This window comes from Ruditapes philippinarum, unplaced genomic scaffold (assembly GCF_026571515.1).
Source record: "Ruditapes philippinarum isolate M1 unplaced genomic scaffold, ASM2657151v2 ctg98_1_1_1_1, whole genome shotgun sequence".
Taxonomy (NCBI): domain Eukaryota; kingdom Metazoa; phylum Mollusca; class Bivalvia; order Venerida; family Veneridae; genus Ruditapes; species Ruditapes philippinarum.
The window spans coordinates 274,128-295,687 of record NW_026857110.1 but is presented as its reverse complement, the minus strand read 5'-3'; the positions used below and the strand labels follow the sequence as shown (position 1 = coordinate 295,687).

General features: G+C 31.0%; 1 protein-coding gene across 1 annotated transcript; it reads right to left on the bottom strand.

The window, feature by feature from the left end:
- Positions 1 to 45: 45 nt before the first annotated feature.
- LOC132748797 (uncharacterized) lies at positions 46 to 9,368 on the bottom strand. The gene is made up of 6 exons (XM_060738432.1): positions 9,154 to 9,368; positions 7,217 to 7,324; positions 1,062 to 1,403; positions 672 to 755; positions 182 to 300; positions 46 to 51 (listed from the first exon to the last, which is right to left on the bottom strand). The coding sequence occupies exons 1-6, from the start codon at positions 9,203 to 9,205 to the stop codon at positions 46 to 48; spliced, it is 711 nt and encodes a 236-aa protein (XP_060594415.1). The 5' UTR covers positions 9,206 to 9,368.
- Positions 9,369 to 21,560: the final 12,192 nt, after the last annotated feature.

Sequence of the window (21,560 nt, the reverse complement as noted above, 5' to 3'; positions counted from 1 at the left end):
AACTGAAACATGTACTCCAATAGGTGTTCACCAGTCAATTCATTGTTATACCTAACAGAAAATTATTCTAAATACTATTTTACTATATATTTTTTACAAAATGTTTGAGTTTTCTTACTTTATTTTTCCAAAGTTTTTTTCTAAATATTCTTGATAAAAAAGAATACTTATAAAGCATTGCCTTTTCAAGAATGAAGTCAGTTTCCAACATTTTGAACGTAACATTTGTGTGAATGTCTCCCGTACCAATAAATTTTGTTCTTTTACACATCGAAATGTTAATGAAATCTGTAGATTGCCCTTTAATGTAATGAAATATTTATGTCTTTCTTGCATACATTATTAACAATAATACATACTAAAGCATTGAAATACTTTGAAATCAATGAAACAAAACCATTGGTAATTACAGATTTAATTGGATGCAAAAGATAAGTATTGGAAAATGCAACGTACCCTACGTCAACTCGTCAAACAACCAAATAATCTTCTCATCAAAATATGTGATATGAATGGATAAAATGTAAGCCGACAGAATATCAATAAGTTAAAACCATATATTTTTCTTTGAAAGTCTGCTTTTTCCGTAAAGTTTACATAACTGTTATAAGTTTGAAAGTTCCTAAGAGAAACCCATAACAAATATTAATTTATCTTTAAAACATACAAACCTTCTGTTGATATTTCAATATAAGGAACATGGCCATACGACACAAAGTGAGTTACAGGAAGAGTTCTGTTATACTCTTCGAATGCTAGAATATAATGATGCAAAAAGTAATGTAATTATTTATTGGACGTTAAACATCCATTAAGCTATATCTCAATTTTGATATACTAGTACCTAAAATGATATGCACTCATTTGCAAGAGTAATGACAAATACTCTACAATAAGAGATCTCAAGAGAGCAATAAAACAATAATTGAAGAAAACCCCGAAGCCGAATTCGATCGAGTCTGTACATGAGATATAACGTGACGCACGGTGCCTCTCACACCGGCTAGCACCGGGCTAATTAAAATGTATTCTCAAAATATTCACAAGGAATTGATATATACCTAAAGGACAAGATGTCCCAATTCTATAAATGCTATAGTTTCCTGGAATCCATTGTCCTTGATCAAGTATGACATCGTTTCGAAATTTTACGCAGAAATAAAGCTTCAAATCTTCTGTTTGATATGGCGATTTGAAAAAGTCATCGCCAATGAATAAGAAATTATCCCCCGACTTCCTACCCGAAATTGTAGTATTCTTTTCAGAACTGTTACTAAGTACCACCATGTTGACCTTCACAAAGCTTTTCAACCATCCCCGAGACAGTGATTCCGGACAGCCATACTTGGACATGCGTATAGCGTATGGTCCTGGTGGCCACATGCTCTGTTTTTCTTTTCTTTCTATAAACAAAACAGACATGTACAAAAACGTTTATATCAAATTATCTATTATGCTCTGTTCGGAGAAAAAAACAATGCTTTGAATTCTAGTAAGCAATATTTATTAACCATTCACTCTTTTAAGATAACTGTATCGTATTCACACTTACTCAACTTACTTATTTCCAGATAAAGGCCACTGGTCATTGACACATGAAAGTACAATACAAATAAATACAAATAAAAACAAACAAACAAACAAAACACACACACACACAAATAATTGGTGTGAACGTTTAACTCAGGAATACGTTTGAGATATATAAGTATAATGTTAATATAATGTAAGTAAGGTGTTATCCTGTTAACGTTTCAAAAATGTTGTTATTAAAATTTTGAACAACATAGTATGGATTAAATGTATCGTTGCACAAACACAATAGTGATTTGTTTATAGATTTAGTTATGAGGGGTTGGTGGGAAAAGCGTGTTTGTTGTTTTTGATATGGTGTGCTTTTGTTAGAACTGTTTTTAATGTTGTTTTTATTGTCGAAGAGTTATTCTGGAGAAAAAATAAACATAATATGATATAAACCGTCACATAACAAAGCGTTTTACTTACCATTACTTATCATTTATATTTGGTATATAGAGGGTATTGAACGAGTTAGGATTCATTACTAAATCTATTGGCAGAGTTGAATAAATTATAGCATGCAAGCCTCTCAATAAATTTAGTATTGAATCTACATGAATATAATATTCTATTTATCACATACCCAAACTTAGAACTGTCCTCCAACCACTCATAACTAAATCTATAAACAAATCACTATTGTGTTTGTGCAACGATGCATTTAATCCATACTATTGTAACGTTAACATTTACTTCGTCTATAGGCTACTGTATTATAACGTAATTGACGTCGTGCCGAAATATATGCCTGGGTCGTGCAATACCGATTCGCAAAACAGAATACAAAGACGCAAAAGCGGCACAGCTGTGTGATAAAGAAGTGTTATAAATCAAGCAACATACATTCATTGCTGGTAACACATATTGAAAGTTAAATGTAGAAACCTTTAAGGTCGTCAAACAGGACATTTAAATGATGCAACCCGTAGAAGAAATCCGAAAACAAAGTAATTGAAATTTAATGTACCTAAACAGTCGTTCTGATAGGCCAGCCTAAAGAGTCCAAGCATATCTAGATTTTTTCTGATATGACGTCAGAAAGTTAACCATCTAAGGGTCTTCTAAAATATTGTGTGATGTCATTGAAGACTTACCTCGCTATATATCATATATGGACTTGTCCATATTTCAATCTGGACAAAATCATACATTATATTCAGGGAAATTTCAAAATATGTACTGAGTAATAGCAGCAATACAGACCGTGAATAAGAAGTGTACTGGTGGTAAAGGTAGAATATGTTGCAAACAGCAGGGTAAATTCTAATTCAAAAGGTCTAAATGACTTCAAGTATGTCTTGGGACATCTAATTCGTTTATTCCGTCCGGGATATTGAATTTTCTTTGATGAAACAGGAGCGGATATGACTTTTACCAGTAAATGGATAACATCGAGAAATAACTGCCGCTAATTATTTCAGCTATTAGAAGGTCTACTAGTCATTTCCTGGAAAATGTTAATGAATAATAAATATTATATGTATTCAGTTTCCTTCCACAAGTCACAATGAATATTTATTACTTGAACATTTTAACGGTTTTTGCCTCCATATTTATCATGATAATTTTACTTAATCTATTTCGTATTATCTGCCTACATAGAAATGTGCGTTGTTCAAGTGAGAAAGTTTTGATATCTAAACTTTACTAAAGACTTGTTTCTGGTAATGCTAGCATTATGTTATCTGCTTCAATAATTAATACTTTATTAGTTCAAATCACTAGCTGGTTTCCAATATCGAGTTGACTTTACATTAAAACATGATTGTCCTATATGAATAAAATGTTTTTTTCACCTTATTTTAAAACACATTAAGACAACTGTTACCAAATTTAGCAATCAATGGGCATAGATTAAACATAGTAAAAATGACTTACAAATCAATATTTTGAAAAGGTCCGTTATCTTGATAGACATGAAAGTCCGCCCGGACAAATTTTTTAAAATTAAATTTTTGAGAAGAAAAAAAAATTAAAAATATAATAAATTGCATTTAATTATTTCTAATTAACATTAAATCTAACAGATGAAATGATTTTCAAATGTTTAGGACAAATATAAACGGTAGTGAAGTTTGCCACTATCCCCATGGTGCAAAGATTTCCTTGTGGCTGTTAGAAGATAAAATCCGTTTTTAATATTTTGTCATACATTTGGTATCATTTGAGAAAACTACGAGTACATCGTATATTGCATACGGATATTAATCTCTCATTTCTGCTGTGCAACATTTATCATAAAAGGACTTTTACGTAGGTACCAATTACTCTACCAGTAAGAGTCCATTAAGTTAGTACAAAATCGCTTTGTAAACCAAAGTAAAGATTTTAGACACATTAAATCAGCACTATGTCAACAATTACATACATAAGGAAAAAACACACACGCACACACGCGCGCGCACGCACGCATCACAAACCACATAAGTTTGTGTGGATATGAAATTAAATAACTTATATTTAGTAATCGTGTTACAAACGTTTCGTTCTTATATCTTTATATTGTTTAACATCTTCATATCTTCATATTCTTACTAACATATCAAAAGCAAAAAATACAAATTTGAATGATACAGGCAAATTTTTATAAACTACATATGCGCAAAAATTGCTAACAAATTAGGGATTAAAAAGAGCTCGAAGTTAAAAAGTTCAGTTACATGTTTTGTTGGATGTACATGTATATTATGTGCAGTGGGAGAAGTTATACAGTTAGGATATTTTATTTTGACAAATAGTATAAAACAAACCTTTATACTTATGTATATCTTACAATGATAAACAAATATTGTACGTTGCTTTTCAACCGCTTTCAAAGTATTTTAAAATTAAAATTGTTCTGTATTGAAAGTATAGTATACATAAAAGTTCTATGCATTTTACAAGAAAATGTAACCCTGCATGTATTAATATACATGATATAATTAAACCACACTTATAAAGATAGATTCGTACGGAGCCACTAAGGTGACGTTTTCAACACTTTTTTCTGGCATTTAATTCGTTTTTACGAACTATTAATTCATAAATACGAAATATGTATTCGTTTTTACGAAATAATAATTCGTTTTTACGGAATATTAATTCGTTTTTACGAAATATTAATTCGTAATTACGAAATATAACTCATTTTAACGAAATTTATTCATTTTTAAGAAATATTGATTCTTTTTTTTTACGAAAAATTACAAATGGAATTCGTAATTACAAAATGTTAATTTGTAATTAAGAAAAATTAATTCATACTAGTGTAATTACGCAATATTTATTCGTTTTTACGAAATAATAATTCGTTTTTACGAAACATTAATTCGTAATTACGAATTAATTCGTTTTTACGAAATCTTATTTAAGGTCATTGTGAGTTTGACAAAATACCTACTAAACTCACAAAGGGGTCATTTACAAACCTGGATCAACCTTGCGATTATAAGCCGGATAGTTTTCAAGTTTTTACAGATCATTCACAATTCAAAATGTCCTCTTTTTCCCCATCGTCAAATACTATTTTCATCAGCAATATTTGATTGTTGAGGCAATTAATCTGACATGTTTCTTTAAAAAAAGAAACATGCTTTATTATTACTTTCTTTTATAATATACATAAGTAAAACTAAAAGGGGGGGCTCCAGAGTTTTTTTAATCTAATCAATTTAAAAAAGTATATTTCCTCACAATTTATGTTTGCGCACCGTGCGATCATAAAAACATAATATTTTATTTCAAAACTCAATAATATTGACAAAACGAAACAAAAAATGTCTATGTTTTGATTTGAAGCACAGGACCCTCATTTTTAACACAATTTTCCTAGCGCGTGTACTATCACAACGCTACTGACTATGGAGGCTATTCGTTGCCAAAGATCCAGTCTTGCTGATCAGTTTGTTTACGGACAAAATACAATTGTATTTCTTTGTATGTTATCTTCAACGTTGCATCCTTGGATTGAGTTTGCCAATTTAACATTGTAAACATGTTTAACGAAAAAACAGTAACTGTTTTTCTGATAGTAGCAATACGACGTGTTCATCATAACATGCGGAATACTCATTGTTCGTGTATACGCCAACAAAACAGAAGACCTTAACCTACGTCAGCTTACATATATTTAATACTAAAAGGCTAATTACAACATATGACTCAAAATACCTCTTAATGGAGGTTAACAGGGATGCTAGGGTACACTGAATATTTATTTCAACATTAAAATGGGACAAATTAACAAGTTTTTGGTTATACAACGGAATTATCGATTGTAAACTTCGAATAGTTCCATGGTTATACACTTGGTAAAAATCGTTTTTCTTAAACCCAATATAGTCCTTTAAAGACAGAAGGCACAGGCTTACTGTTCAGTTCTCTTTATTTGTATTGCCAAAAGTGACTTCCATGTATCGCATTCAAGTAATGTTTGCTGAATTTTAAACGAGTCCTACCGTTGTAACGTTTGAAGGAACACAAACCCTATCGCTGTCCATCGAATGTGGTTTGTTTACTTATATATGGGAAATATTCCCTTGTTAATTCACCAACTTAAGGTTTTGCATATTATTATGCTCATTATCAGTATAAACGTTGTTACATTGTTACATTATATCTAAGCTAATTTTGCATTACTTGAATATCCTGTACTAGAATACGTTTTAACAAAATTAGAGGATATTCAAAGTCAACTGTAATGCAGTTGATGTATGTGAAATTTATAACAATTTTATATAATTTGTTATATTTTTGTACCAGCAAGAATTACCCCTCATTTTATTCTCCTTTCGTGAAAATTGGCTCATCCTATTAATTGTAGTCTATTTCCGTGATAATTCCATATATAGATGTTGCAAAATCGTTTACAAATGTTAATCGCGTTAGAATGGAAAAAGGAAAGTTTGGTGTTGTCAACCTAAGAGTGTCAACTGATGCAGTTACATTCTCATCGTCATGATGCACTGCATTAAACGTGTTGTGTAAGTTTTATCGTTTACATGTATACATGTCTTAAATTTGAAGTTATACATTTCTAAATACAGTTTTCAATTTATCTAATTTGAATTTTTTCAGCTTCCATTTTATCTAATCGAGATAATCAAAATGCTTAATACCATTGCAGTATGTAACTCTCGGATCGACAATTCGATTTTTTTCTAATCTGTTTAGTAGAATCGAAGTATGCATTGTCAAATCTCAAGCAACGAATAGCCTCCATAACTGACAGGCGATTATTTTAATTTATATATACAACAGTGTTAAGGGAGAAAAAAAATCACTTTTAATATTGCATTTACATGCCTAATATTAAGTCAGGAACTTAGTTTCAAGGCCTTCTTTATAAATATTACCAAAACTCTTTGAAACCCTAGAAAAAATTTAATTCGTTTTAACGAAATAAAATTTCGTGTCTACGAATTATTATTTCGTAATTACGAAATAACATTTCGTTTTTACGAATCAATATTTCTTAATAAAGAAAAGATATTTCGTAATTATTACGAATTAATATTTCGTAAAAACAAATTGATGTTTTGTAAGAAAGAATTAAGTTCCGGGGAAAAAAAGTGTGGAAAATGTCACCTTGGGGGCTACGTAGATTTGCTATTCTCAATAAGTCGAGATTAAAAAGTTCAGAGAAATATTAACATACCTTTACTGATATTAAGTTTTTCACACGTTACTCGGTTTGTATCATGTTTTAAGCATCTTGAATATGGAAACTCTGTTGGTTTATAAACCACATGAGGTTGAAGAGACACTGAAACAGAATAGATGCAGACTATATGTTTATTATATATGCTGATAATTATTATAACTAATATATATAGCACCATGTGTCATTCAAGGATAGTGCGCTTTTTAAGAAAGAGCAAAATGCTTAAATGATATTAATATTTCATCTTTGATCATCCAACCTCGTTAACCATATTATACAGAAAGTAATAATTTTTGTCTTATTGTAATATTTATATTATTCTGTCTCTCCCAAACAAGATAACACGTGATTCCATGCTTTTGTATATCTTGTTTACTGAAGCGTTTTTGGTTGGTAATATTTATAAAGACGTGATCCAGTTCAATGTCTTTGAGCTACTTTCTCATTTACTAAAGAATTATTTTCCGTGAAGGCACATGTCATATTGACTTCTTGTCACGTATTGTGTGTTTTTGCTTCTTTGCATATATATTGATGCTTTTTCTTAGGGTTTTAGAACAAATAAAAGTTCTTCTTCAATATACCAAAATTTAGAATTCTTATTTTTGATATTTGGTATTTTGTACAACTCTTCGTGTTGAATAAGGTGTACAGAGGATGAATTAATATCGATACGGTCTTCTTACTACATACATAGCTTTTTGAATAATGGCAGGATCCAGATTATTTCGAAAGGAAAGAATGACTGTCAGGCGAACAGATGAAAAATGTAAATAATAATCATAATTGTCATATAAGCCGTTTCACGACAAAACCAACATAATGGTTTTGCGACCAGCATGGATCCAGACCAGCCTGCGCATCCGCGCAGTCTGATCAGGATCCATGCTGTTCGCTGTCAGTTTCTCCACTTGTTATAGATATGGTAAGCAAACAGCATGGATCCTGATCAGACTGCGCGGCTGGATCCATGCTGGTCGCAAACCCATCATGTTGGTTTTGTCGTGACACGACTCATATGGTTTTCTATCCACGTACCTAATGTCATCAGGTTAGCTTTTGACTTTTTTGAGTTATGGTTGGATAATTTGTGGCATATATCTTTATGTCTCATTTTCAATTGCATAAACCAGCGGAAAACTTTTTAATTTCACAGACGGTTTATATTGTTTAACTTCTTTTTTAACTATAATTATGGACCGGATGAAACTCAAAACCATTGGTTGTTAGACCAGAATGAGATTTTACCATTTACATATGTATTACAAATAGTCACATATGTCTCAGGCCGTCTGAAATTACCATTGAAACGCCACAGCGGCGCTGCTCAAAGAATGCGACGTACGTTGAAACTTTATAACTCACCAAAAGTGCATGCTAAAGAAATGTTTAAAAATTATCCGCAGTTTCGTGTAATCCCGAAAAACGTCAGGCTAAATTTCACGTCATTTGAACATTAAATTCTTGTGCTGTAATATCTCGAAGGTTTGTAGTTGCAACTTTTGATTTTATTGTTCTTCATTTTTTGTATTTTTAATTTCCTAATTAGGCCACTAGGAAATATTAATACTCTTAATGCAAGTGTACCACGAGACTAAGACATGTGTACTGATACATGGATAACAGTATAAAATCCAGTCACGTGGTTTATTGTCCCAAAAAAATAAATAAAAATGACCAGGATTTTTCTCTCTCGATTCAGCATTTCATTTTTTTTCGATTAAAGGGGAATCACCAGGGTGACTATGAAACCCTCTTGTAGAATTGTTTTCGTGTCTTTAATATCTTGTTGTAAAGTAGTAAAACTGAAACTTGCATGCCTGTTTTCATATAAAACATGTTATAAATATTTTATCAAACGATTTGAAATTGCAATGTCTAACATGCTTAACAGATCTTTTCAAATAAAATATCAATATCAAATAACTTACCTGTTTTTATCAAAATGTTAGAAAGAAAGATGATGATTAACTTCAGATCCATGATGACTGAATAGGAATATCAAATTTCACAACACTAAAATTATATTTCAATTTCTTATATAACAATTAAAACAAAAGTCTTTATCAGCAATTCTAATGAATCCGCGGAGAAATTTGTTGCGTTTTGTCCTGCACGAAACAAGAGCTGTATCAATTTAATTTGCCAGGAGAGACTGCGAGGCTCTATATTGGCACTTCATGAATGCCAATGCTATTTATTTGCTTTTTGGCATGCGGAAGCAATTAATAATTATTCATATTAATGCTCATTTTATAAACAATGATTAAATGTTAACCACTGCAAGAATGAACGTTATGGGGGAAATTTAGTTTTCTATTATGTGTATTAATTTGTTCTTATATCTAATGGTGTTGTAAAAAAATATACCAGATGAAAGTATCTTCTGTTTAAATATTCCGTATATTCTAGCGTAAAATCCTTATAACAAAAGTCACCAAACATCATATCACCCATCTTTATTCATTGTTTGATATTATATCATATTTTTTTAAAATACTACCAAAATGCGGATATGAATTATACATGGTTGGTAATGTCAGTGTGTATAATTGTTATTATTCCAATAAAACTGAATAATCATATCTTATTGATTAATATTAGTAAATTGCAGACGGCAACAGAAAAGAAAAGCCTTCAATGAATTATCTACTTTTTTCTCTATGTTATCAAGTTCTAAATTCCAGATTTTCATACTCTCAACTATTGGCATTACAAATACAAAGTTGTCACATGAAAAGTGTCAAGAAAATTGATAAATCGATCGGTGTTTTATGTACAATGATTTTAAATAAGTCGCCATATTAAAATACTCACGTATTGAAACAGAGCGTATAATATAATGGGCACGAAGCAGGTTTCTGGGTCAAAAGGTCCCAAAAGCCAATTAAGGGTCAGATTAAAATGCTTGTCTGCAGCAAAACCTTTTCGTCATCGAAGGATTTTGAATTATATGGCACACGCTTTCACCATCATGTACTGAAATGTCGCGCGCAAAATGCAGGTCCCTGTGGCCAAAGGGCAAAGTCATATAGTCCAAGAGATGGCGGGGTTTTATTGCAACTTACTGTATCACCAAAACAAACATTGCCATTGTAAGGCATATGGTTTGTAGTTTCTAAAAAACGATTTCTTAAGTTACCTAGCCCGGGCAAAAGTACAAAAAATCAAGATGGCCGCCAAAATGGCCGCCATAAATTACAAAATACCACATAATTTTTGTTTCTTGAATTTTTACTTTAAGATTTTGTACAAAATAATTTTAATTGCACAATATCAGATAAAATATGGTAAAATTATGATTCAATCAAGGAAAAATGACAATTATATGGCAAATTTTAAAATTATCACCATTAATTTACCAAAAAAAAGTGGTGAAAAATAACATTTTTTGACAATTTGATGACTTTCGTTTTTCCGTATTAACACAATATAAATGAAAATGCATTTGAATTGTGTGTACTTTATCAATTTAACACAGCTTAAGAAGTTTAGCATAAAAAAAATCATTATCTGTGCATTTATGCCTTAAAAGTAGAGTTTCAAAAGTGGATGGGGTAAAATTACCGAAAAAAAATTATTAAAAATTATAATGTTTAAAACCTTGTCTTTACTTTGTTATTTAAGTTTAGTGTAAAGGAAAATGTGTTTTAATTGTATGTCCTTTATCATTTGAACATTTTTTTTAAGTTAAACATAAAAAATATTGCCTGCACATTTAACACAGTAGATCTTAAAAAAGTGGGTGGGTAAAATAACCGAGAAAGAAAGAGAAAAAAACGTTCAAAATTATTAAGCTTCTTAAACTTGCCTTTAATTTACTATTTTAGTTCATTGATCACGTAATTTTGTGATAAGAAATATAAAATTTGTATTACATTTAAGAAGAAAGAAACATCATGTATTCGCAATCTATAAAATTATCACAATCAATTTGCCAACAAATAAACGGTACCAAAACATATTTTTTTAGATTTTGTTGTCTTTCGATATATCTATTTGACACAAAGTAGAATGAAATTATGTCACAGTTGTCTGTCTTTTATCAGTGGATTATACTTTGACAAGTTATTAAAAGTTATCAAATATCTTAGAAGAATAGAGTTTTAAAACTTGGTGGGGAAAAATAACACCCAAAACATTAATTTTAATGTTCATCATCTATAATATCTGTTAAACAATTATGTGATGATAGCGTGTAATATGTTTTCAAAACATAAGTAATGTATAGAGAAATACTTTTTTAAAAAGATTTTTTTATAATGTTCTTCCAGTAAATATTGTAAAATGGATATTCGATCTCACTTCATTTTGATATAGATATTAGTTTTAGTTGACACATCATCAGTATAAATTTGACTACAATACAATGTACTATCTAACATGAAAGAAAAGAGAAGTGATTATTGTCATTGATGTAAGGTGTATTCATTTATGGATTGTTGGGTCAATAACATACTGAATAAAATCACAGTCATAGAAAATTGCAATAGTTGAAAGCAAGAGGTGTTTAAGCCTTAATGAACATATCAATTAAACTTAAAATACGATTTAAATACATATATAAATATAAGGTATAGATGTATTAATACATGCTGCACAAAAAACAGTCAATTTTAATACTTAAAATAAAAACAGCATTTTATGCCGCTCCCCTACAAAAATTTGTGAGGAATAGTAATTTGTACAATGCCGCCCCTTCTTCCATAACCCATACTTTGAGTGGGGTCCATACCTTTGTCATTTATGGACAAATTAAATTTTGCATGAATTGTACATTAATGGTCACATCAAGTCAATAATTTTATAATTCCTGGACACATTTTTGAAATAACTTAATTCAAATGTTTTTGGACATAATATCGATATGTCACATTCAAAAATCAAATAACTAGCTTTAAAATGCAAGGTCCAACTTGTACTGTCATATTCATAATATGATTTATACATGGCTGTGTCCTTCCCACGACATTGTCATTCATGGATGAATTTTAATAACTATGCATGCATATTTTAAATTGATCTGATGTGTCTCACGCTTAAAGTATTTCTCAAAGTCACCTCTAATTTTTCAATTTCATGTATTGATACTCTTGTCTGGTCTACTTTTCTGATTTGAATAGATGTGTTGCCGACATGTTTCCTTGTTTGTTTGTGCTGTTTGTTTGATTGGGTTTCACGTCTCACCGACAAAGTATAGGTCATATGGCTACGTTCCAGCTTTACTGATGGAGAAAGACCTCAGTTGCCCTTTCGTGCATTATTTTAGGCGAGTAGAACCACCGACTTTCTGTAAGCTAGCTGGATAGTTTCCTCTCATGAAAGAATCCAAAGTCCCTGTCGGGATTCGAACCCACAGCGGTGTGTGGCAAGTGGTTTGAAGTCAACATCCTGAACCACTTGGCCACATATTCTCAAGAAAAAATCAAGTCCCGGGCTCAAAGGTTAAGGTAATTATTGTCAATTGATAGATTTTGCAAATATTATGCGTAAACATGCTGCATGCTTATTAAATGGATATTTAGCGAACTAGATTCAGTTGTTTATCTAAAATGTCAAGGTCACAAAAGTCATGATACTTCATTAAAAGTTATCTCCAGTCCATATACTCCCCACTTATTTACAAATTTTTAAAATCGTTTCGCTTAACTATGCAGAACATTAAAACATTTTATTATTGTGAAAAAGTTTGATCATAAAGGTCGAGGTAAAACTTGTCTTCTTAAGTTGCCACAAAATTATGCCTTGTTAGTTCAGTCTGTTTGTTTGATTGGGTTTTACGTCACATCGACACAGTATAGGTCATTTGGCGACGTTCCAGCTTTACTGGTGGAGGAAGACCTCAGGTGCCCTTCCGTGCATTATTTCAGGCACAAACGGACACCTGAGTAGAACCACCGACGTTCCATAAGCTAGCTGGATAACTTCCTCACATGAAAGAATCTACAAAGTCCCTGTCAGGATTCGAACCAACAGCAGTGTGGGGCAAGTGGTTTGAAGTCAACGACGTTAACCACTCGGCCACGGATGCCTCATATCAGTCAGTCCAAGAATAATATGATTGATGAATAAACACTACAAAATCATAATTTTGTGGCAATTAATTAAGAAGACCTGTTTGACAGCAAGAATAGTAAAAGTAATGCTTGTATATCAAATGACCACATTGATTTTTTACATTCAAACTTGAAATTCGATTAGAGGTATACCAGCCGACACATAAAACTAACTTGAAAGATCCCCAGATAACTCCACCACTTTTTCGACATGGACTCTGTGGAATAAATGATATTTTCCTTTCATATCTGGCCCTGTGTTAGTAACACAGTACATGTACATTTTACATGGAAAACTATGTTCTACTGACCATTTTATCACTGTTCTCATTTGAAGTAAGAGGCCATTTGTGTAGAATTTATAGGTGCAACCTAATACGACTACTTGAAATATAATTTCTTTCTTTAATTTTCATTTTAACATTTGAGGCCATATTGCTCTAAGAATTGTAGAGAAAGGAAAGATAATGAGATTGAAGATTGACAACAAACATTTTTTAGCTAAAATGATGAAATGTTTGCCATGTAAACTTTTTATAAGTGTAAAATGTTTTTGTTATTACCGTTTAGTTTCTATTGAAAACAACCTCAGTTTTTCATTGTCAACTGTTCAATGCTTATGGCAACAGTGAATTAACTTGTAACACAATTTTCATGGAGATACCATGCATTTCTTCTTATTATTTATCTTTAAAATAACAATAACATTTAAATTGTAAAACTTACAACTTGTTGGGCTGCATAAGGCTGTCCCTGGTTCAACCCTTAAAAAGAATGCTAAAATTATTTTTAGAGATATAAGCATAAAATATGATAAACAAGATCAACAAGGAAAGGCGGCGTTCATAAGTCTCTAATGCTGCATAATAGTTTTAGAAAAGAGAATAATGGAGTCCCCAAAGAAAGCCCTACACGGCACATTTGAAAATGTTGCAGGCTCGGTTTGATTAAGCATGTTCATGGACGGTACTGGAAAGTGCAAGTTACCGTCCACGCCCCCTAGCACCGGCTTAAGCAGAATTCAACATTTACATTTAAACACGAAAATGGTGAAATTTTGAATTTAGAAACATCCGCAGATGTGTTCAAATGGCGGTTAGAAGTCATAGTCACATAACAGCCTCTTATCGCAACATCATTTGTTGTGCGAGTTTACAATTGAAGTGGCAATAGGCTTTTGTCATAGGTAATATGCAAAAAAGGCAGCAGGGACAGTGACTAAGTTTGTAACTCAAAACCATTACTTAATATTATCTTAAAACAGATATATACAGAATCCCTAAAGAAAGCCCAACACGGCAAAATTGAAAATGTTGCAGGCTCGGTGGTTTGATTGAGCCTGTTCATGGACGGTGTTACCGTCCACGCCCCCTAGCACCGGCTTAAGCAGAATTCAACATTTAAACATGAAATAGTAAAATTTTGAATTTAGAAACATCAGCAGATGTGTTCATACGGCGGTAAACATGGAACCTTCAATGTGACACTTCCGTGCCATTCCATGAAAAGCGGCGTATGGACCATAATAATAAATATAAAAATATAATAATAAAAAGCGTGTGTCCTAAACGAGAAAACAATGGGCGGAACTAAAGAAAATGGAATTTTGAAAGGGGATTAGAGGTTATGAAGCCTGCGTATCACAGATAAGACGTCAAAAGACAAATTTAAAAAGCAGGCAACATATCCTTAAATCTACATCACCTGTAGCCTTGACTTTCCAGTTATAAATGGAGTCATGATTAAAACTAACAACAAATTTTGATCTATATCCTTCATCAGAACATAAGATATAATCTTTTTTTTAAAGAACAATATAAATAGCATCTGACCGTGACATACATTATTTCTATAAAGATCGTTCAACAGGACGTTATTGTGTTTTTTTTTAGTTTCAACTATTTGGCTTTTTCGATTTGGATGGTTTCAATATTTCTTCTTGAAAAATATTGAATCACCCTTCGGATATGTTGCTTGCTTTTTAACTTTCTTTTTACGTCTTATCTCTGATATGCAGGCTTCATGGCCTCTGATCCCCTTTCAAAATCCATTTTGTTTAGTTCTGCCCATTGTTTTCTCGTTTATGGCACACGCTTTCTATTACTTGGGGACCATACGCCGCTTTTCATCCTGTGTCACATTGAAAGTTCCATGATAACCGCCGTATGAACACATCTGCGGATGTTTCTAAATTCAAAATTTTGCCGTTGCATGTTTAAATGTTGAATTCTGCCTAAGCCGGTGCTAGAGTACCTGGACGGTAGTTTGCACTTGACAGTACCGTCCATGAACAGGCTCAATCAAACCGAGCCTGCAACATTTTCAAATGTTCTCAATTTAAAGACCATATTTAATATTTTATATGTTACTTTCGTATTTTTCAATGTGGGCGAAAGAAAGATCTCAAAACTTGTGTATAGAATTAATGCAAATAAATGGCGATTAAATATCATAATTATAATTATTTTTTGAAAATAAATATTATAAATTTCTAATAATATACGTCTACAAACTGTAATTTTGGTATACATTTCAATTTAAACGCTATATTTTATATTCTAAAAGTCACTTTCGTATTTTTCAATGTGAGCGAAAAGAAGATCTCAGAACTTGTGTAAAGAAATTATGCAAATAAATGGCGATTAAATAATCATAACGATTATTTTTGAAAATAATTATTATTAATTTCTAATAATATACCTATACAAATTGCATTTCTACTGTAAAATTCTAATTAAATGCTATAATTCATATTTTAAAGTCACTTTAGTAAACAAAGTCACTTTCGTATTTTAGGCATATCGGTTTCATACTGTACCAATATACAATAATTGCACTTACCTTGGTTTTCACTCATTCTTAGTACTTTTGTTAATGCACTCCTATTTTGTTGTTAGTATGTACAATGTGTGTCCCAAATACTCGACAGTTTTTGTTTTTATTTCAGATCACGACGCATGTGCAACGTTCCGAGTAAAGTTAGAGGTTAGTTGATGCTTAAATTTTCACTACAAAATAAAATATGTGAAGTCAAACAGGTGTGTATATTCCAGTAAAAATACTTAAAAGATTCTAGATTCGAACAGCTCGAATAAAGGAAATTTACGAAAATTCCAAAACATTCTGTAGACATATAAATAGTTCTTGCTTCAAAAACTTTAAACGACGCTTTTTTACATTTTATCTTTCGCCTGATGCAGCATTAAAATTTTAGATCAGACCAGTAATGAAACCTTACCAGAATAAAACACGTTGGAGAAACCTTGTTAAATTTGCATATATCCTTTTCCTTATTTATTCTTGTGCATTATCCGATGGAAATATCATTTAAAGATCGTTCTAGACTATTTAAAATATTGAAATATTAATACTGCTAATAAAATTGCAAATCATACTGCGAAACATCAATTAAACCGTCTGATGTCGACCATGACACCTAGGAGTCACGAGATTCCATGTATGAAGTATTTGGGGGGAAAAGCTTTGAGTACTTGCATGTACAATATTTTTCAGAGTGAACACCAGAAGCTTGTTACATTTTTAAAATGATGTATAATAACATCGACTTTCTTTTCCTAAAGAAGCAATATTTACATATATGGTGGCATTTATTTTTGCCTGTCATTCCATTTAGATATGATATTTTCATCCGGCTACAGTACAATGAAAATAATATTTCATAAATTTCACTAGTGGTTTATCAGAATATAATCAACTATATAACTTAGCCATGCACTTAGAGCAATGATGATGGTGATGAATGGGTAAACTGCCAAAAATGCCTGCGCTTTGTATCTGGAGATACCATGCTTCTTGAAATATTCCAGCTAATTAATTAGCTTGCAAACTATCCTTCGTATTTAAAGAGAAATTATAACGAAATAAAGTATTGTCACCGACTTGTTCTCACAGATCATTAAAAGTAATGAAATAAGCTAATCTTATGATCATTTTTTAGGTAGCATATGAATTTATTTACATTAAAGTAACTTTAAATAAAGATGTAAAAATATTTTGCCTTCGGCCTAAAAACCAAGCATTCTACAGTTTCATTAACCTTTTTAAAAGTATTGTTGTAAATCTCATAAAAAATTGTTCATAAATTACGATTTTTAACGGAAAACCCTACGGTAACACTAAAGTTCGTATACGAATTTTAACATGCAAATGAAGACTGTAATCAGCTCGTGTATGCGCTACGTCACAGTGTTACCGTTGTTATCCGGAACACAGCAAATATGAGATTTTCATGTGCAAACACACTTTAACCGTTTTAGCTCCACGGTGCATGAGGAAAACTATAAAAAACATTTGTATGGAAACATCTGTTACAAATGCGGAAATATTTTATAAAAATAAATTGTCTCTTTTCAGTATGTTAAACAGCTTACGGCAGTTAAAAACACAATATTTGCATTAGAGAGAATATATCCTACTTTATTAATGTCTGAGAGAGTATCAAAACCACTGTTAGGCATTTGTGCTTCTCGAAACGAATCATCTAGTCGTTACGAATTTAATCATATAGGGAAATTTAATAATACATGCTTTTCTTAATCTACAATAGTTTGACATTGGGAACACAATCCAATCGTTGTTCCACTGGTACACTATAGTAGCGTCCTAGCTCTATACTTATTGGAGCTGTGCCACTGCGAAATTTAGCTAAGGCACCCCTATGTGACTTATTCAAAAGTAACTTATAATAAGTTTTAGTTTCAAAATTACTTTGAATGTTTTAAATAATCTTAATTTGTTTCTTCCAGTACCGGGATGATTCTTGTTTAACAGTACAATGCCAATTTCACCATCAATACCAACCCCACTGCCTGTGGCTTTCAATTTCATTTTGTATGTTCCTCCTGTAGGCACTTGATGACAAAACGTTTTTGATCGACTACCTTTTTGCGACCGACTACCCGCTGTGATTTTAATTAACTTTTATCTATAACACACACACACTTATTCATTCAATAAAAATCTAGCGACAAATCTTCATTTTAAAAAATAGACATCTCTAGTACATATTGTGTAAACATGTATAAGTTCTTAAAAGGTAAGTTTCTCGTCATGTTTTCAAGCAACAGAACTGACGTCAGAATATATTAACTGAACTGTAACCACTCTCGATAACTGAAACAGTATAAGTTTTATTGCTGCCACATATTTCAGCTTTTAACAATATTTTCATATTGTTTTAAAGATCCTGTAACTCAATATTTTTTGGTTTTATATAGACCTGGGGTAATCATTAATAGTAATAATTGATTTTTCAATATTGATAACATTATTACTGTAATCATCATGTAATTGATTCCCTTGCCCAAAATTGATTAATTTAATTGTAAGTAATCAAGTACAGCTAAAATTCAGTCAATAATTATGATTACAATTTTACTGACATTGATTACTTTCAAATTTAACAGGAAACTATTTTAATTCAAAGGATGCCTTCTGTTTTAGTCATTTTTTTTTAAAATGAAAACAGCATGTATCTTAAGCTACAAATTAATATAAAAGACACTATAAAAGTACGCTTTGATATCGGATGAGAGGAAAACATATTTATGAAGAAATTGAACATAAAATTATCTTTGGTCAGAATTCAGAATCAATCATTATGTGATGTACATAATAATAACTTATCAAATAAAATTTAATTCTTTACAAAATAAATTTGCTAAAACCATTATTGAACCACTCTAAAATTCATCTTCTCACCATATTTCATACTTCAACTTCAAAATTTTTTATTGCATTAAACAAATACATGTTTATAGCAAGTACAAAATATATAAACACAAACAACACAAGTACATGGATTTTTTCAGAAGAGCCTTACAATCATATGAATAAAATACAGATCACATTTGATATATAAATTTGCTTAAACCATTAATTACAGTTAACGATGATTCAGACATTAAATTGATAAACTTTTGCTTAGTCGGCCATGTGTAGTAATACCGTTTAAGATACTTTTTTCTCAAATCGGAGAACTTCGGGCAAATAAGTAAAAAATGATATTCATTCTCTATTTGAATAAATTGACAATTTTCACAAAAACGTTCATTTCTTGGAATATTACGATATCTTCCATATTCTATAGCTAAATTGTGTGACGATGTTCTGAATCTAGATAAGGCTATTCTATACTTTGGTTCTTTAATTACACTTAAGTATTTTTCTAAATCAAAAGTATGTTTAAATAAACTGTATGTATCAAGACGAGGTGAATTATTTATCAAGGTATACCATTGTTCGTAATACAAACTAAGAATTCTGAATTTAATAGCTTTAAAATCTACCTGTATGCTATATTGGTTTTCCCATACAAATATTAATCCAGATTCATCTAATATTTGTTTAATAGTGTAAGCCCAATTTTTACCATTATAAGATTGTCCATTGTCAGCATCAATTCTTAACATAGAATATGTTTTAAAAAGGATAGTACTTTCTTGAAGCGATAATAACTTAATCCAATATTTAATCATAATTATTTTCCGTTGAATATACATAGGTGTTCGACCAAGTTCGCCATATAACGCTTCTCGGTTTGTGGATAATTTAGTTCCTAAAATTTTTCTACAAAATTTACAATGAATAACTTCGACAGCGGGTGCGATGTGTGATCCCCATACCTCCGCCGCGTAATTTAAAGTTGATGATACGAGAGAATCAAACAATTTTATTTGCTGTGAAACGGGTAAATCTATTTGATTAAAGATAATAAACAAATTATGAAGAGCGAAAGACGCATGTTGTGCTATACGTTCCTGCGTTCTATTCCATTGTCCGTTTTTGAATAGATGTACACCTAGATATTTAAAGGATTTGACAACTTCGATTTTTGTGTTATATAAGTAAAAATCATAATTTGTGTGACGACCGTTTTCAAAAATCATTATTTTTGTTTTATTAACATTAAGTTTCAAATTGTAATTATTACAGTATAATTCTATATCGTTTAATAATGATTGTAATGTTTTAGGGTTTTTAGAAAAAATCGCAGCGTCATCTGCGAACAATAATAGAAATATTTGCATATCACTAATATTAATTATTCCGTCTAAATTATTCCGTGTACTTTCCAAAATATCATTAAGGAAAAATAGACACAATAAACTGCTTGACGGGTCTCCCTGTTTAACTCCAACGTATGAATTTATTGGAGTTGACTTGACATTATTATAACGAACGGAAGATTTAACAGAGGTATACATAGACCTTAAGGCAACAATAAATTTAGAACTTACATTAGCATTCAAAAGTTTTTGCCATAGTAGTACACGGTCAATTCTATCAAACATCTTTTCCCAGTCGAGAAAAGCAACGAACAATTTTTCTTTATTTGATATAGTTTTTGCAATAAGTGAATAGAGTTCAAAAATACAATCGATAGTGGATTTATTCTGTTGAAACCCGTATTGATTGTCTATTAATTTTTCATGCTTTTTGGCCCATTTAGTTAACCTACTTACTAAGAGTTTTGAGTAAATTTTCGGCAAAATGTTATTAAGTGTGATGCCCCTAAAATTTTTGAATTCTTGACTTCCGCCTTTAAATATGGGTATAAGTAGCCCTTCAGTCCAGTTTTCTGGAAAATATCCGTGTTGGAATATTTTATTGTAAAGTTTTAATAACAAAGGTGAAATAAGTTCGAATGATGTTTTAAATATTTCTGCTATAAGGTTGTCCATTCCTGGACTTTTAGAATTATTCTGGGCAAAAATTGCGTTTCTTACTTCCGATTCTGTGAATTCAATATCCAAATCTTCATCTTGGATATAGTTTTCCTGACTTTCATTTTCATTAAAATTATTTTCATTCGATTCGGGTCGTTCACCATATAGTTTGTTGAAATTTTCAAATAAATCTTGAAACTGTACATTTACGGGATCAGATGACATCTTTTTATATTGCAAATTAATGTTTCTCCAAAAAGATTTTGGATTACTTTTAGCGAGCTCTGCAATACGATTGCCCTCTAAACGTTTATTTTTTATTTTTTGTTTACGTTTTATTTGTATATATAATCGTTTTTTATCTAAAAACTCTAATTTATTTTCAGAGTTCCTGTTTCGTAAATATTTACTTCTTGATTTATTAAATTCTCTTCGGGCTTGAAGACATTCGGTATTAAACCATTTATTTTTATTTGAATTAACTTTCCGTTTGTTTTTAGGTAACTTATATTTACCAAATATACTAAACGCATTGTCCCATAATAGTGAAGTAAATAATTGTAGTGACTCTTCAACTGATTCAATATTGTCGCT

Coding starts and splice junctions, on each gene's coding strand:
- LOC132748797 (XM_060738432.1), bottom strand. CDS start 9,205: ATGGATCTGAAGTTAATCATCATCTTTCTTTCTAACATTTTGATAAAA. Junction 1,404..7,216: donor AAAACTTAATATCAGTAAAG/GTATGTTAATAT, acceptor TTTTGTTTATAG/AAAGAAAAGAAAAACAGAGC. Junction 301..671: donor TATTGAAATATCAACAGAAG/GTTTGTATGTTT, acceptor ATTACATTAAAG/GGCAATCTACAGATTTCATT.